The sequence below is a fragment of the Dromaius novaehollandiae genome, chromosome W (assembly GCF_036370855.1).
Source record: "Dromaius novaehollandiae isolate bDroNov1 chromosome W, bDroNov1.hap1, whole genome shotgun sequence".
Classification (NCBI taxonomy): Eukaryota; Metazoa; Chordata; class Aves; order Casuariiformes; family Dromaiidae; genus Dromaius; species Dromaius novaehollandiae.
The window spans coordinates 2250165-2268347 of NC_088130.1; the positions used below are offsets into that span (position 1 = coordinate 2250165).

Sequence of the window (18183 nt, forward strand, 5' to 3'; positions counted from 1 at the left end):
AGAAAGCAGCTTTGCAGAAAAGGACTTGGGGGTTGTTGCACAGTGTTTCATTCTTTAACTTGTGTATTTGCTAAAGTCCTTCCATTTGCAGTTTTAGCCTCTGCCTTTCCCCTTGCAACCTTTCACCTGCATACCCTGAGACTGCTATGGCAGCACCTTGGGCTTGTTATCTCAAGTGCTCTTATCCTCATGGCCTTACACTGGTGCATTTTGAATCACTTATGTCTTACTCCCTGAGAAAGAGATTGTTTCCTATTTCTAAGTCATTCTGTTTCTCCTCTATCTTCTCACTGCACTGCTTTGCAATTTTAATTTATAGCTCTGTACTAAAATTCCCTTCCTTCCAGCCACCTAGTAGATTCTAGACTGTTGACTCCATATTAGAACATGACAGATAATAAGGAAATAAGTCATTTTAATATCTGATAAATATTACCCAGTAACAGATGTGTACAAGGCTTAGTAGCCAATTAGTGTGCAACACTTGCACCTAATTAAGCATATTCCAATCAGTGCCAATAGTGTCAAAGATCACCAATTGGAAACTTGAATGGGCATCAATGAAAGGTGTAATTGTACTGGGGGGGAAATGGTTGGGGGCTGTCACTCTCTCCCTTTCCCCCCCAGATGCAATTGAGACCCCCTGATGCACTCGAAAGGATGCTCACCTGGGGACCCCACTGCTTCTCTCCCTAGCTGGCCACTGGGGAGAATTTTCCCTTCCTTTCTCTCTCTCTATCCCTGTTTTTCCCAGGGTAACCTTGAAGTCAATGTTTGCCATCAGCTACGGACCCTGCAAATAAAGCTTTGTGCATATCAACCTGCCTTGACTTTCTCTGTGCAACAGGGTCCTGGTGGACAAGTTGAACAGGAGGCAGCAGCGTGCCCTTGCAGTCAAGAAGGCCAACTGCATATTGGGCTGCATTAGCAAGAGTGTAACCAGCAGATCGAGGGAAGATATTCTTTTCCTCTATTCAGCATTTGTAAGACCACACCTGGAGTCCTGTGTCCAGTTTTGGGCTTCCAAGGTCAAGACAGTCATGGACATACTGGAGCAAGTCCGGGGGGGGGGGGGGGCACCAAGATGGTCAGGGGGTTGGAGCACACAATGTACACAGAGAGGCTGAGAGAACTGGGTTCGTTTAGCTTTGAGAAGAGAAGGCTCAACAAGGATCTTACTGCTGTCTAAAACTACCTAATGGGAGGGTGTAGAAAAGACAAAGCCAGATTCTTCTCAAAGATGACAAGAGGCAACAGACACAAGTTGTAATTCAGGAAATTCTGATTAGATAGTAAGAAAAAAAATTTTGACCATCCTTCATAGTCAAACATTGGAACAGGAGCCCAAGAGAGATTGTAGAATCTCCATCCTTGGAGGTATTAAAACCTTGACTGGACAGGGCCCTGAGCAACCTGCTCTAGCTGGCCCCGCTTTGAGCGGGCCATTGGACTAGAGAGCTCCAGTGGTACCTTCCAACCTAAATCATTGTATGATTCTATGAAGTTTCTTTTCTTATCTGATTTCAAGTCCCTCACATTATAAGACAAGGTTCTGTAAGGGTGTTCTATGTAGATTTCCCTCTCTAGGAACAGACTAGATCTTTCTATGTAGAGCAATAATAGGATAGCCTGATGAAGAGGACACCAGGAACATCCTTAAGCTGAAGGATTACTGGACAGTAGTGAAACAATGGTGGTTTAATCTTTTGTTTTCTCTCCAGCATTAGGAAATTTGGTTTCCAATCTTTACATTTATATATATTTACATATCATTTGTATGTATTCTGTTTGTGCTGAAGATTCTGAAAAACAGTAAGTTGACTCTTCCCAGTTCCTTTTACATCCCAGGTCCTAAAGCATCTGAACAGTAACCCTAATTTTCTGAACTGTCCTGCACCAGTAGCTTGCCTGGATAATTAGGTACAGGCATGTTTCCTTTTTCACAGGGTATAACTACCAACCTTATAACCCTTAGAAGTGTTGCTAGGGCATAGACTTGCGATGATGTGAGAAATTGTATCATTCAACTTCAGGCATCTGACTTAAGTAGGTATTGTATGAGGGATGCTCCAATCCCTTTAATCATCGAGGAGAGGCTCAGAGAGCTGGGATTGTTTAGCCTGGAGAAGAGAAGGCTCAGGGGGGATCTTATCAATGTGTATAAATATTTGATGGGAGAGCGTCAAGAGGATGGGACCATACTCTTTTCAGTGGTGCCCAGTGACAGGATGAGGGGCAACAGGCACAAACTGAAACACAGGAAGCTCCATCTGAACATGAGGAAAAACTTTACGGTGAGGGTGACAGAGCACTGGAACAGGTTGCCCAGAGAGGTTGTGGAGTCTCCATCCTTGGAGATATTCAAAAGCCGTCTGGACAGGGTCCTGGGCAACTTGCTCTAGGTGACCCTGCTTGAGCAGGGGGGTTGGACCAGATGATCTACAGAGGTCCCTTCCAACCCCAACTATTCTGTGATTCTGTATTCTCCTTAGCTGTGCTTCACAAAGAACGCACCCAAGTCATCTGTCTCCACAATTCCAACCACCTACATTAGGGTTTCTGCTCTGAACTGCATTCTGCAGGAATCTTTGTCTCTTCACCAACCATATAGGGGGCCAAGAGAGACACCAACCTACTAGCTTTGGGGCTTATCCCCCCAACCACCACCATCTGTCTTCCATGAAAAGATATCCTAAGAACATACCTGTATCTTTGCATTGCATGGACAGGTAGAAACTCTTCCTTCAGTTTAATGGGAAAGCAAGACACATTTTTTAAGGAGATAGCTTTGAACACAGATAGCATTTCTAGATTATACTTATGTTGGGATATATAGTGACTTAGAAGTTAAAGACAGAGAAACATAAATAACTATGTTAGTTACTAACTATCTTCTTGACACAAAGATGAATGCTGGCTCTTAAATATGCTGATGGTCTCTGGTGTCTTGTTTGTAAAGCCTAGCAGGAATACATATTCACATGAAAAGCTTCTACCCCTATCAGGGAGGGAAAAAAAAATCAAGAACCCAGAAGGACAGTTCATGAACAAGTACTCCCCTCTCCTACAGGAGGACATGAAACTACTGAAAGGATGATACTATACATATAAAACTGTCTACCATCACTCCACCACAGTCCTCCCAACTAGTACTGTAGAAAAATTCTACGCAAGCATAAAAACTAGGCTACAATAGGGAGCCAAAATTAATCCTCAAAAATCAGATTTGTTTACTTGGGTTACAGCACTAAGTAGTCAATACTGTAATTTAATTAGTCCCTTTTGCAATGTTTTTATCAGACACATTCATCTTTGTAAACCACAAGACATCCAAACTGTTCCAGCTGTAGAAAATCTAATCGCATCCATTGTTCAAATGTGCTATTCAATAATGGAGCAGATGCTACTTGTTAATATAAACACAGATAAAAAATGTATGTTAAACCGACGCTGCAGTCTGATTGCTAAGGCAAATGTCTAGAAGAAAAGTCAGAAAATGAGCAGAATAACCTATTTCCTTCCTCTCCCAAAATATGAATTTTTAGATATGGTCACATTGAATGAAAAAGAGTTAAATCTATCAGTTCTTTTTCCCATCCCACAAACAGTCAACAATATATTCTACACATTGTCACAGCATGCCAGGACCCTGAGTGCACCAACAGGCTCTGCAATCTCTCCTCCCCTCCCAGGGCTTTGGCTGCTTGTGCTCAAGGCCAGCTCTGATATGACACAGCTGTGTAATCTGGGATCAGACAGGTGAGAAAGAGCTGGGTGAGGCCTCCCCCCTTTGCTCAGGAGCTGCATTTAAGCTCAGGCTCTTGACCTTAGGCCTGAACTATGGTGTATCCATCCCTTTCTGATCTAGACTTGACCTGCTGACTTGACTTCCTGGCTTGACCTTGGACCTGTTTTGTTGCTATGGACTTGTCTGGCTATCACTGGACTACTGTCTGAACTTGGCTGCTGTCACCAGACCTGCTCTGCTCTTCTTGTTTGGGTACTGTGGGACTGTGCTCTGTCAGTGAGGCCATTGCCCTATCTGCCTTGCTGTTGCCCTTGGCTCCTGGCTCACCTGCCCTTGTGGAGCAGCCACTTCTGCTCCTCTCTGACACAGTATGATAAAATTAAACAGAGATAGGCACAAATGTCAATCACAAGTCACTGTTTCAATGTATCTGCATCCCTTGACTGCTGAACTATTCTTGACAACAACCCCTGCACATTCTGTCTTGTCATCCATTTCCCCCTCTAGGCTGGATCCTTTATTTGTTTTGTAATACTGACAGCTCATACAAGTGAATGACTATTACACCATATGATATTGGATACAGAGCAACCTTGTCGAGCAACAAGAACATGCTTCAGCTAGCTATCAGTTACTTGAAATAAACTGTTCTATGGGCAGCAGAACTGACAGAGCTGTTTTGGGGAGGCATGTCCCTTGTCCTCCAGCCCACCCATATTGCCTCACCAGTTTCCCTCACTTCTGCTGGCAACCCTATTAGTCAAGAGACATGCTATACATAGTCCAGAGTTACACATGACAGGTGAGGCAGTACACACAATACTGACAGGTCTGTTGGCCAAACCAAAATATGTACAAGAGCAGTCCTCCCTACCTTTTTCTCAGGAGGCACTTATTTGTGCATCTCCTCTATTCACAGCCTGTAAGAACTAAAGCAACTCAGAGTTCTAAGCCCTTTGCCAAACATAGCTGAAACAGGTTCAGAAGGGCTTTTGGGAGCCAGAACAAGGTGGATTTATGAGAGGCATGAACTGACAGACAAACCATACCAATTTGTTTCCCCAGGAAACTAGGTTGGAAATGGCATTTTAGAAAGGCACATATATCCTGATTTTCCCATCAAATGTGGTCAGTGTACATTTAAATTTTTTTTTCCTAAAGCTACACTGACATCTGAATGTCTAACTGTGTTCTTCCTGGTTTTAAGCCCAAATGCTCCTTAATTACAGTGAAACTTCTACTGCATTGAAGGTTTGCATAAGAAAGAATCAAGAAAAAGTACTAGTATACCAGGTAGCAGAAATGATCCAGCAAATAGAGTGTGGTTAACAAACATGCTGATTACACACAACACAGAAGAGCACCACTTCCTCTCCTACAGCTCAGTAATTTTGCAGAGCTGTCAAAGTAAAAAGAAATATCACTTTGCCTTTTTATTCAAATAAATTACTTATTACTTTGCTATTTTTATGCAATTATTTCTCAGACCAGAATCACTTTTTTTGAAAGAGTAATTATTTTCACACTTTGCAATAAAGAGTAAAACCCTTTATTCACACTCCTCAGTTGCTCAAATGGTAATTTACACATACAAGTTATTTTAAGATTTATTTTTCCTCTTAGCTTATTGAAACTTATTTATAAACTCAACATTTGTTTGGTTTTTTTCTTCATTAAACTACAGGATACTACTACTAATAATGTAACAAACGTAACTAAAATCACCTTACATTCAATATACTCTATTATAAAGCAAAGTCTTAATTTAGAAATACATTACTATTTAAGTACAAATATTGTACTAAGCACTGATATATAGATTTGCAGGCAAGCAAAACAAACCAAATACCTTTAGTCTCCAATTATCTCCTACTTCTGTTTTGATTCTGTTTAACCAGTTTTCATCAAAGTAAGTTGGATCTCTGAAAATACATAAAAAGTTAGAACATTTGTTAAGAACACAAATTTCAAGTACTGACACCTTAGTGATTCAACATCTATTTTAGGCAGATGTTATTTAAATTACTATCTATATAGATATGGCCAGTATATAAAAGTTCAGAATACTGCTATTATTCATTTATCTAAGTATTTACATGCTGCTCATATCTCAGTTTTCTCTGCATGCCATGGGTAGTTAATACTTTTGAGGAAACAGCAACACTTAGAATGCATCTTGCCAATTTCTTCCATGTCTCCATGTTGAAAGTGTTCTTTCTTAATGTTACAGGTTATCAGCTAATGCTGGGGCTTAAACTCTCAGGGAATACTACCATGTTTGCAACACTTAAAAGTTAGTAAAATTATTAAGTTTTTTTTCCCTCCCCCTCACACATGAATTCCTTGCTAGATTCTGGCTGTAAATACTCCTTTAATAAAAAGGAAAACTTGAGAGTGAACAAAATATGCCGCCTTCATACATTGAAAAAAAGTTAAAAGCAGCACTGGAATTAAGTATTTGCTACTGAGAACATACTTATCTGTTATCTCTTCTATCAAACATCAGTTTTTCCAAATATTTTTTCATGGTAATCCTTCACAAAAAGATTTATCATTACCTTTCTTTAAAGGATTTTCCATCTTCTGCACTTCTGGTGAGGCAATCAAGATAAAGACACAGAAAAAGAGAACACCTATTGCTTGTATAGCATGCTGCTATTTCTATAAACCTCCTTGCACATCTTCACTGAGCTACTTATTCATGACAACTAACACTCCCTCCCTCTTGCCCCTAGTTTAGAGACAAGATTATTTAAAAGGGTAACATTTCCTACTGCTTACTGAAGTCACGTTTTCCCTTCTACAACATAAGATTTTTGAGTGTTATGATCAGAACTGAAGAGAGATAAGACATTAAAAATAACTGGTATTAAAGCAATATGCTAACATAAGGAAAGACTCATATTTCAGATGAAAAATAGTCACCACAGTCCAAAAAACAGTAGCATTTTTTTGAAAGAGTAAGGCTCTTAAGAGCCAATGTAGTAGTCAATCTCCAGACTTCAGTTGCACAAAAAGTATTCCTAATTTCTAGACTTAAACTACCACACATTGCTGCCAAGTACTATTAAATTTACTGCTGCATTCTCCAGAGAGACACAAAGTGGACATAATTATCTGTGTTTCACTGGCAAAGAAGACCAAGAGAACTTTCTTAGGGGCCTCATTTTATCATCCTTAAAGGTCATGGTATGTCACAACATCTTCAGCTGCTTCAAGGCTGCAGTGCCATGATTATGCCAATTCTTGGCTTTACATTTTCATTGTGAAAAAAAAAAACTAGTCTGAAAAGCAAGATGGGAAACAACATAGAAATGCCCACAAGGAGAAATCTACTTGGAGGTACTGGTTGAATAACACTACATACCCAATATTCAACAAGGAAGCCATCACCTGATGAAAAAATGCAAAATTTAGGGTTCAACACCAACTCAGTTCACCCCGGAGAGCTATATTTCAACAATGATTAAAAAGCTTTTCTTGGCTACAACAGTAATGTGATACAGGGACCATCAATCTACCTTCACTTTCTTCTTGACAGAAGTCATGGACTGCCTACACTTTTATTTAGCTCTCTAAACATTTGTTTTAGGGAGGCTCCTTGGAATGAAATTAAATTAAATGTGAGTGTCCCTTTTGGTCTTCATGAAGGATCCAAGAACTAGCAGCAGATAAACAATCCATTCAGTCATTCACACAAAACAATAGTCAGAAAAGTGCCAGCAACAATTCTCTTTACAGGACCTGGATGCCAGATTAAACAATAGCTAGTAATATCCAAAGACAGTCCTGTGTCAGCAAATCTCAGAAAGAGAGCTGTAAGAGGGTCATCACCAAGAAAGTCTAAAATGATCATAGTTTCCTCCACTGTTGGGAAGTCACCTCACCATCATTCCTAATGCAACTGCCAAAATTTCAGTTCTCTCCTCAAAAATTCTAAAGTTCAAATCATGAGAATTAACATCAACAGCAATGTTTTCTCTCTATAATCAAACTAAGGGACCTAATCATCAGAGATCAAAAACTTAGCATAGAAACATCAAAAAAATGGTGTATTGGGCCTAACACACAGGGTTTGGGTAGCAGGGGGCTGCAGGGTGCCCTGTGCGTGAGGAGGCCAGGAACTGCCCTGGGATGGTCACAGCTGGCTCTGAAAGGGATGTAAACAACCCAGCTCCTGCTAAAACTTCAACCAATCAGAGGAGCACATGGAGCCTCTGCTCAGACATATTTAAGAAGGAGTGGCAGCTGTTAGAGGTGGGAGATATAGGAGGAGGTATGTGAGGACACACAAAAGTAAAGACATGAGGAGACATGGGATACAAAAAGACATGTGAGGAGATATGTGAAGAGACATGTTTGGAGAAACAAAATAGAGGAGATGTGGAAGGGGACATTGTTGGGGACATGGCTGGAGATGCATTCTTGGGAGGAAGTGCTCCATGCCACAGGAGGTATGCCTCTGAGGGAACTGCAGCTCATGGATAAGCCACACCAGAGTAGGTACACCCCTGAAGGGACTGCGGCCCATGGAGGAACCCACACCAGAGCAGAGGAAATGAGTAAGAATCCAGGAGTAGCAAAAAAAAAGAGTAAGAATCAAGGAGCGGTAGACAGAAACCACTATGCACTGACCCCAACCTCCTGCACTGCCTGTCGCCTCACCGAAGGGATTGGGAGGGACTGAGTGTAACATGCGGAGAAGACAAGGAGAGTTGGGACTAGGAAGGGGGGAGGAGAGGTCTTGGACTGAAGTTAATCCTGGGGAAAGGGGAAGAAAGGTGTTTCCCTACATTTAATGTCTTTGTTTCTCAATACCCAAATCGGTAATTAAAATGTTGTTAACTGGCAACAAATTAAATTAGGTGAAATGCCCCAAATTGAGACTGTTTTGCCTGCAATGAATGGGTTTCCGGGTACACGTTCCAAGACTACACTAGCTTATAGCCATCACTGTGACCAAGTCTCCTCCACTTAACCAGCTTAATCCTTGATGCAATTGACCCATGTTCTTTAAAGTTCTTGGAGTTCCTAGGCCCGTGCAATTACAAGCAGGAAAGCTGAGATCCTCTCTTATTGGAATGCTTGAAAACGCATCACTGAAACAAAAATGAAAATAGGCTTAGCTGAGAAGAGAGCATTTGTGATTATGAACTGTCTACCAGTTAATTTGAAGATGTATTAAATGAGGTCAGCAGAAAACCACTGATTGGAATATCATCAGTACGCTGAGATGACTTGCTTGAACCAAGTGTTGCGAGTGAAGTTTCTGTCGTCATCATAACCTGAAGGCTAGAGCCAAAGTTGGGGAATCTCTTGCATTAGATACCTTTACCTTTATAAAGGTATTCATACATTCATAGTTGCCTAATCTCTAATTCTTCAGTTAACTTGTATTTTTCTTCAGAGCACAAGATACTTATCCTTTTGTTAATACAGTATTGCTACATGTAATATTTGTTCTCAGCAGGGCTGAGAACTATCCTATATTCTCTATCCTATTCCTTTTATTTAAGCAATCGCCTCTGCACTTCACAGATGCTGGGGGGGACCCAACACCTCTCCAAAACAACCACTCCAAAACACTGAGTATGCAGCATAAATCATGACTATGACTCATTTTAACAGTGGCACAGTAAGCTGTTTTAAGTGTGCATGTGCACATGGCAGGGGGGGATAGGAAACACACTAAACAACATGACACCACTACTCTGAATTTATGAAGCAGGCCAAGTGAGAGAGAAGCTGCATCAGGGAAAGCTTCTCACTCTCAATTCCCCCCCATCACCACTCCAATAAGTCAGCAAAGCCAAGCCTAGGGGAAGCACAACACTCACTCCCACAGGTCTCAGTGTCAGGCTCTTGGGCAGTGGCTCCACATCAACTCATAACGGTTCCACCTCGGGTGCTCTGCTTCTACACAGTGTCGAAGGTTACAACATCCCCACCCTGATCTCTGTTACTGGGAGATTTTATAGCCAGATGTAGGCATGGGCTGCCAATCAGATCAGTCCACAATGATATCATGCTACACATTTCCAGCAGTTGCAGGTATTGTTCTCCTGTCACTTACTGATCCACCAAGGCTCATCACACTCAGTTCTCGTTTGCACTGTCCTGTTGGCCACAGCTCACCACACTCAGTCCACTTGCATTGTACTCATCTCCTGGCCAAGGTGAGGCCCACATGAGCGTGTGTTTATATAGACACACCCCTCCCTCCACTAGGAATATAAAAGCTCTGCTTTTATATTCTGCATATATTAACGCACACAAGCTATGCTGCACTGTATAACACTTAGTCTCACTCAATGACTGATAAAGAAAGAAAGAAGAACCTAATGATACCTAGATACTAAACAGTCTCCAGAGGTAGAAGAAAGGCAAAAAGTACCCTAGTGTATAACAGAGAATTATTTTTTTCCACTGATATCAATGGATGTGTAAGAAATACTGAAACTGATGAATAACATCACAGTAAAAAGTATTGAATATTGCACTCTCTAGAACAATCAACAGTTTGGATGGTATACAGGCATCTTAATTTTACTGTATTTCATTCCTGTTTTAATCAGAGGGAATGGTAGCCTTCACATTTGAAGATTCAAGTGAACTCTATATCATAAGGAATTAAAAAAATATATATTTCAGTTCCAAAGCATAGACTGATTTTTCTTTCTCAAACATAATGAGGTTAGCGCTGGAGAATCCAATTCATTAGTACTTTAACTTGAATTTCAAACTTTAAGATAAAAAGTGTCCTTCAGGATTTTTATTTAGCGAAACCTGCATCTGTAGGTAAAAATGCTCTTCCTTACTTGCATCACATTTCTACCATATTTTATCATACTCTACATTGGCAAAAAGCTTCTGAAAGTGTCAACAACTCCTCTCTAAGTACCCTTTTCCACAGGCTCTTTCAGCAGCTTTATTACAGGAAAGTTCTGATACATGGTTTCATTCTCTTAACAAATGGTCCTCATACACTTAGGAGAACACCTTATCCTAGTTTTAAAATAAATAAATAAATAAGTGAAATAAAAACCAACATACTTTCAAGATGGAAGGAGCTCCTGACCCTTCCTAGCCAGTTAACACAAGGGATGGCTGTTCTATCATCTGATGAGCAAGTGATTTTTTTCCATTTCTTCTTTCACTGCCAACAAATCTTCTGGTTCTCTGCTGTGTAAATCTTTATTTCCCTGAACTAAGAATCTCTCTGAAACTGTCCCTCATCATAAACTACTGTCTTAATTTTGTCTTTGTTTCTACAATAACCTGCCTTGATAAGTACCTAGTAGACCCTTCCCATGACAGTGGAGGTAAAGAAATAGAAAGAATAGCAAGTTCAGACTTCAATCTCACAATTTTCTTGAAATGCTAGCCCATTTCTTCTACAGAAATGTGCCCAGATCACCGGATCACTGCAAAAAGTTGAAGCCCAACATCTTCAGATTTCTATCCAGTGCTTCACCTGACTCATGTTCATTAATAACTGCATTTTGCTTAGTCATAGAAAACTCATCCCCTTTTTGGAATTCTCACTGGAGATATTAATCTGCTTTTCTGACTTTTATAAAAATGGATTTATTATGATGAAATTCTTGATGCACTGAAAAGTCATCAGAAATCTCTTCCCCTCCCCAACACAATTAATGTTTTCGGCCTCAATGAACACACGTTGGTGGAGGTCCTTAAATTGGAGGCAACTGTACTGAGTGACCCCCAAACTTCAGGAAATATCATTTACAGCAGTAGCAGTTTGCCTTTCTTAATGGAATAATAAGAGAAACTTTAAGTGGCTTTTTGACTCTAGTTTCCATTCTAAATTTGTCTTTAAGATGCATTTGCTTAAGGGTTGGGAGAGTCTGAGGTGAAAATCTCTAGTCTTCACTGAAGATGACAGCTTTAAGTCACAGATTGCATGCCTATGATCCAGGCTCCATTCCCCTATTTACAATAATCCATTGCTTTTTGGCCTAATTTATTCTTCACTATTAAACTTTAATGCATGATTTCGGAATAACTTCTAGCACCCACCTGCCTTGTTGTCATGCATTTCTACTTATGTGCCAACTTTCTTATACTTAGTGGTTTTCCTTGGGACAGAGAGGGAGTTACTGCTACTGATACAGAAGAAAACACTGACTTCTTTGTTTTATCCTAACTCCTTTTATTTGACTTGAAGGAGCAAAAAGGAGAACTCTACTGTTTGTTTCAAATTTGTTTTTTAAATTGTTAACAGCAATGAATGCTTTCTCTTTGCATTCTCTAAAATGGCTTTGTCTATTGGGTCCCACTCAGTTTTTTAAACCAACTATTTAGACCAAACATAGTGACCACATCTATGTGCTGACCTTTCACATTCAGAGACACAGCTGGCTATTGTGTTTACTACCCCGATAGCTACATGAAAGATCCATTGGAAGCATCTACTACTACAAAAAGAGAAGCAATAATATTTTTTCTTAGAAATCATTCATACCTTATTATTGTTTTAGAATTTTAAGATCAACTTGTTGCTGCAATTCCTTTGCTCCAAAGCTTTTCTCAATAGAAAAGTCAAGGTTATTGTTAAACTCATGTATGAGAATCAAGGCCTTCATTACACAAGCATGCAAAATGGTAAATCTGAATTAGAGTTGACATGAGTTAAGACAGCCAAAGAGTAATTTTTTAGGATCCAATTATTGCTTGAGACATATCAGAAGACTTGCAATTGCTTAGCTGATCTTTACTTAAACTTCTCTGAGTACACTGAGGAAGTCCAGCTAACATTCAGTATCAATGTGACAATTACTAAAGGAAAAAAAATTTTTTCAAATGCTGCTACAGAAACGTGATATTCATATGGTACATACTTCTCTTTTTAAGAGATCACTTCATCAGTTGAAAACAGTATCTCGGAGTAGATTTCCTTGCTTACTACTGGGGGGAGGGGGAACATGACAGTATCCTAAGTCACAGTAATAGGTTAAAAATACAATCAATAAGATTATTGAGGTCTGTTATTCAAGCTTTATTTTGGTATATAATCAAGGCATAGTATTTTTCAGATCCCAATTCCAACCAGTCCTTGAACTAGTCAGTTAAAAAAAAGCTAACAGAAGAACGTTGACACCAATTGCTGGCATGTCATGAAGTAAGTGGGGATTGTACTCTATGGGGAAAACTGCACAAGTTCATGATTGATGAACATCCAAACTCAATGTGCCACAGTCATGGTTTCCCCCCGCCCCCAAGCGCTCCAACATAGAATTCAAAGATTTTGCTAAAAATCTTGACTTTTTACAGAATTTACTAAGCTCACTTACCATTTATAGAATCACCCTCTCTTCTACTTTAGCAGGTAAAGGAGGAAGATATTTGCAATCTTGAAGAAAGAAGCAGCATCCAATTTCTTATTAGACTTGTAACACTGATATTCACATTTCAGAAAACTTAAAATATGCTAGTTTAAATGTTGGATCATAATGCCCATTTCTATTTGCTTTTTGTTTTCTTTTAGGTGAACACAAAACATTTAAATAATATAAAGATTTTTCACTTATTCTGAAGCAGCCAGGACTGCTGACATTATTGGAAATTGCGTAGATTCCCTTAATGCAAAGTATATAGAGAACAGATTTTTTTTTTTAAATAACTGATGTCTCAATTTCTTTGCAGGAGAATTTATGTAAGAAATCTCTTCCAAATGACTGTATTTATTCCTTCAGTAAAATAACTGTCTCTTCAGAACTTCCATCTTTTTTCATAACTAAGCTATTGGACTTATTTGGGTTTCCCACACCCAATATATTTCTATCTTATCTGAAACTTCTAAAAAGATCTAAATGTCAGTTTCTTTCTGCTCTAGAAGGAATTATCATTCTAGACATTAGAAATGCTTGCATAAAATATTTGAGGGCATTATCTCAAATCAACAAACTAATTAAAGGTCTCCCTCTCCCCCTCCCTCCCCCCCCCCTTTCCATATAAAGGAAGAAATTCTCATGGAAAGCTGTCCATGTCTTCTCTTTAACTTTCTAGTCTTCATTTTGAAGGAATCACACAGAAAACTTTTTTTTTTTGTTCTACAGTTAGCTTAGTCATAGGCAGCACCGAATTCATATTAAAGAGAATAAAGTGGACTTTTTTTTTTAAATAGGTCTCTAGGAACTCACATACTCAATCTGGACTGTGGTCTTCAGAAAGTATTGTTTAAGCTTCTAGTGAAAGGTTGAAAAACCTCTCTCTGAAAACAGGTAGTTCTGGATATAAATTAAGTACATTTCAAATGCTTAGCTGCAGTGCCCCAAAAGAAGCCAAAACACTTGTGCACTGTGTTGAGGTTAGACAGAAAATACACTTGAAGATAAGCATTTCAAAACATTTCATTCTCAAATTCACATTGCATACAGAAACAACCTAGATTATATGCTGGCATGGTAAACTAATGCATACACTATTTTAATTCTATTTGACTTCAAATTTTTTAAACAAAATTGACTACTATCTAGCATGATAATATTTTTTCCATTCATTTAATCTTAATAATATGATGTCCTTGCATGCCACTAAATTTACATTATTAAAACAGAGCCATTAAGTTTATAGAATCATAGAATAGTTAAGGAAGTTGGAAGGGACCCTGGAGATCATCTAGTCCAACCTCCCTGCTCAAAACAGGACAGCTAGAGCAGGGCAACCTCTCTGGGCAAATTGTTCCAATGTTCGACCACCCTCACAGTGAAGAAGTGTTTTCTCATGTACAAGTGGAACTTCCTGTGTTTCAGTTTGTGCTCGTTGCCTCTCACCCTGTCACTGGGCACCACTGAGAAGAGGCTGGCCCCATCCTCTTTACACCCTCCCTTCAGATACTTGTACACATTGATAAGATGCGCCCCCCCCCCCCCCCCCGAGCCTTCTCTTCTCCAGGCTGAACAGGCCCAGCTCTCTCAGCTTTTCCTCATAGGAGAGATGCTCCAGTCCCTTCATCATCTTAGTAGCCCTTCACTGGACTCGGTCCAGTAGCTCCATGTCTCTCTTGTACTGGGGAGCCCAGAACTGGACACAGCACTCCAGATGCGGCCTCACCAGGGCTGAGGAGAGGGGAAGGATCACCTCCCTCGACCTGCTGGCAATGCTTTTCTTAATGCAGCCCAGGATGCTGTTGGCCTTCTTTGCCACAAGGGCACATTGCTGGCTCATGTCCTCAGGACCCCCAGGCCCTTCTCTGCAAAGCTGCTTTCCAGACGATCGGCCCCCAGCCTGTACTGGTGCATGGGGTTATTCCTCCCCAGGTGCAGGACTTGGCATTTCCCTTTGTGGAACTTCATGAGGTTCCTCTCTGCCCATTTTCTCCAGCCTATCAAGGTCCCTCTAAATGGTAGCACACCCATCTGGCGTATCAACCACTCCCCTACCTGGAGTCAACCAAACCCTGGGGTACTGATCAACCCCTGGGGGACACCACTAGTGACTGGCCTCCAGCTGGACTTTGTGCCACTGATCACCACCCTCTGAGCTCTGCCATTCAGCCAGTTTTCAATCCAACTCGCTGTCCACTTATCTAGCCCACACTTCCTCAGCTTGTCTTGTTATGGGACACAGTGTCAAAAGCCTTGCTAAAGTCAAGGTAAACAACATCCACTTCTCTCCCCTCATACAACAAGCCAGTCATCTCATCGTAGAAGGCTACCTGGTTGGTTAAGCATGATTTCCCCTTCATAAGTCCATGCTGACTACTCCCAATCACCTTCTTGTCCTTAATGTTTGAAAATGGTTCCCAGCCCTCTTTCTCACCCTTCTTCAAGGTAGAGGTGACACTTGCTCTCTTCCAGTCCTCAGGAACCTCCCCTGATTGCCATGACCTTTCAAAGATAATCAAGAGTGGTCTTGCAATGACAACTGCTGGCTCCCTCAGCACTCTTGGATGCATCCCATCAGGTCCCATGGACTTGTGTGTGTTCGATCTAAGTGTTCCCTAACCCGATCCTCCTCCACCAAGGGTAAGTCATCCTTGCTCCAGACTTCCCCTCTCATCTCAGGGGCCTGGGATTTCTGAAGACCAGTCTTACCAGTAAAGACTGAGGTGAAGTAGGCATTCAGTACCTTGGCCTTTTCTGTGTCCTTTCCCACCAGGGCCCCTGCCTCATTCAGCAGCGGACCCACATTTTCCCTAGTTTTCCTTTTCCTGCCGATATACCTGTAGAAGCCCTTCTTTTTGCCCTTCATATCCCTTGACAGTTTCAACTCCAGGTGGACTTTAGCTTTCCTAACCTCATCCCTGCATATTCGGACAGTGTCCCTATATTCCTCCTGGGTCACCTGTCCCTGTTTCCACCTTCTGTACACTTCCTTTTTCTTTTTGAGGTTTGCCAGGAGCTCCTTGTTCATCCACGCAGGTCTCCTGTCCCCTTTGCTTGATTTTTTGCTCATTAAGATGGACCATTCTTGAGCTTGGAGGAGGTGATCCTTGAATACCAACCAGCTCTCTTGGACCCCTCTTCCTCCTAGGGCCCTATCCCATGGGATTCTTCCAAGCAGGTCCCTGAAGAGGCCAAAGTTTGCTCTCCTGCAGTCCAGGGTTGTGATCCTGCTCTTTGCTCTGCTCTCTCCTCACAGTTTTATTGTATGATCCATGTTTCCCACACTGCCCTGCCAATACAATTCAGACATGACCTGGAGACACCGACTCCAGTTTCAGAGTCTTTTTTCATGTCTGTTCAGTATTTTAACTCTCCACTAACACTAATAAAAATGATAGCAAAAGTGAGAGCAATAATACAGACAATTTTAACAGCTTCATCATTTCTCTCTACTGCAATTCTAACATATAGTATAGTGTACTGTGGTTTCAAATACTGCCCTGAGCTAATACCTTATCTATCTTGCACTGGCTTCAACTGTTTAAAATGAAGTTTAAGTAAGTGTTGTGAATGCATAAATTTAGTTTTAACTCAATTTATTTTCCAATAAGATTACCACTAGATAAATACCTTGTCCAAGTACTCTTTTTAGGCTTATATTAACTGCACTTAAGATAACTATCTGAAAGTTGGGGAAAAAAGTAGCACTCATATTCCAGATTAAAAACACTGGCTAAACACAGCAAAAGTTGAGTCCTTATTGAATACTGGCCAAGTTTGAGTTAAGAAAATACACTCAAATTCAGACAAATTTACAAGTGATAAACCTGTGCACCAAAAATCATGGAACAAATTTGTTCTTACATCTTTTGAAGCACCTGAGCCATCACAACCCCATTCGTTAAGTCTTCCACAGTCTGGCATGGTGTTTCAACATTAAATGTCTGGATCTGAAGAGGAAGGGAGGAGGGAAAAAAAAAGTTATTTTCTTTTACTTTTGAAAACCTCTTGATGCTCATTCTATTTGCTGTTGTTAGGACACATTTCCTATATGAGTAGAAAAGTAGAAAGTTTTAGATTGAATGGCAATCAGTAAAACAAACTGCAGACATTGCTTAATAACTTTATTTTTGCAACCAAAAATACTGCAAACCCTACTATGATCAACTATAGTATATTCCCAACAAATGGATTTCCGAAAGCATTTTCTAACACATGAACAAAAGTTGGAAGTGAATGGGACTTGTGTTCTCCCATTTAAGCACTTCTGAAAATCCCTTTTTCTCAGTGTAATGTACATAAGAGAACTAATTAAAACACACACACAAAACCCACACCCAAACACTCATCACTCAGAGCTCCTACATGTTCTAGAGACACATATGTACTCCAAAACTAAGTCCACTGTACTATGAGATGGAAGAAAGCGTAGTTCTTTTAGTCCTAGCAGGTCTATATGCTGCTAGTTCTCCAATTGCTCTGGAATGCTCAATTATTACAGTAACAGACATTAAGGGCTGTATACAGAAGAGTTCCTAGTCTGTAGATGGAGGTTAAGATATAAGATGCAAGGGGAATGACAAGGACCATATACATGCGATGACCGATTTGATTTTGATCCATGATAAAATCTCTTATGACTTCAGAAGATTTAGTGTCACAGGGGAAAAGGAACAGCAAGAGGACCAAGTGAGAGAGAAGCTGCATCAGGGAAAGCTTCTCACTCTCAATTCCCCCCCATCACCACTCCAATAAGTCAGCAAAGCCAAGCCTAGGGGAAGCACAACACTCACTCCCACAGGTCTCAGTGTCAGGCTCTTGGGCAGTGGCTCCACATCAACTCATAACGGTTCCACCTCGGGTGCTCTGCTTCTACACAGTGTCAAAGGTTACAACATCCCCACCCTGATCTCTGTTACTGGGAGATTTTATAGCCAGATGTAGGCATGGGCTGCCAATCAGATCAGTCCACAATGATATCATGCTACACATTTCCAGCAGTTGCAGGTATTGTTCTCCTGTCACTTACTGATCCACCAAGGCTCATCACACTCAGTTCTCGTTTGCACTGTCCTGTTGGCCACA

General features: G+C 40.6%; 1 protein-coding gene across 7 annotated transcripts in view; it reads right to left on the bottom strand.

Moving 5' to 3' along the window:
• The window catches only part of LOC135324422 (protein Hook homolog 3-like), a 91371-nt gene that overhangs the window by 60318 nt on the left and 12870 nt on the right, over positions 1–18183 (bottom strand). For 4 of the 7 annotated variants that reach the window (XM_064500695.1, XM_064500693.1, XM_064500692.1 and 1 more), the window contains exons 2-3: positions 16963–17048; positions 5598–5670 (exon numbers count right to left, since the gene is read on the bottom strand). In XM_064500695.1, the coding sequence (XP_064356765.1) occupies positions 5598–5670; positions 16963–17048 (159 nt within the window). Of the gene's footprint in view, positions 1–5597; positions 5671–13062; positions 13122–16962; positions 17049–18183 lie in introns of those variants that run through there. The other 3 variants (XM_064500696.1, XM_064500697.1, XM_064500698.1) reach the window with 2 other exon arrangements.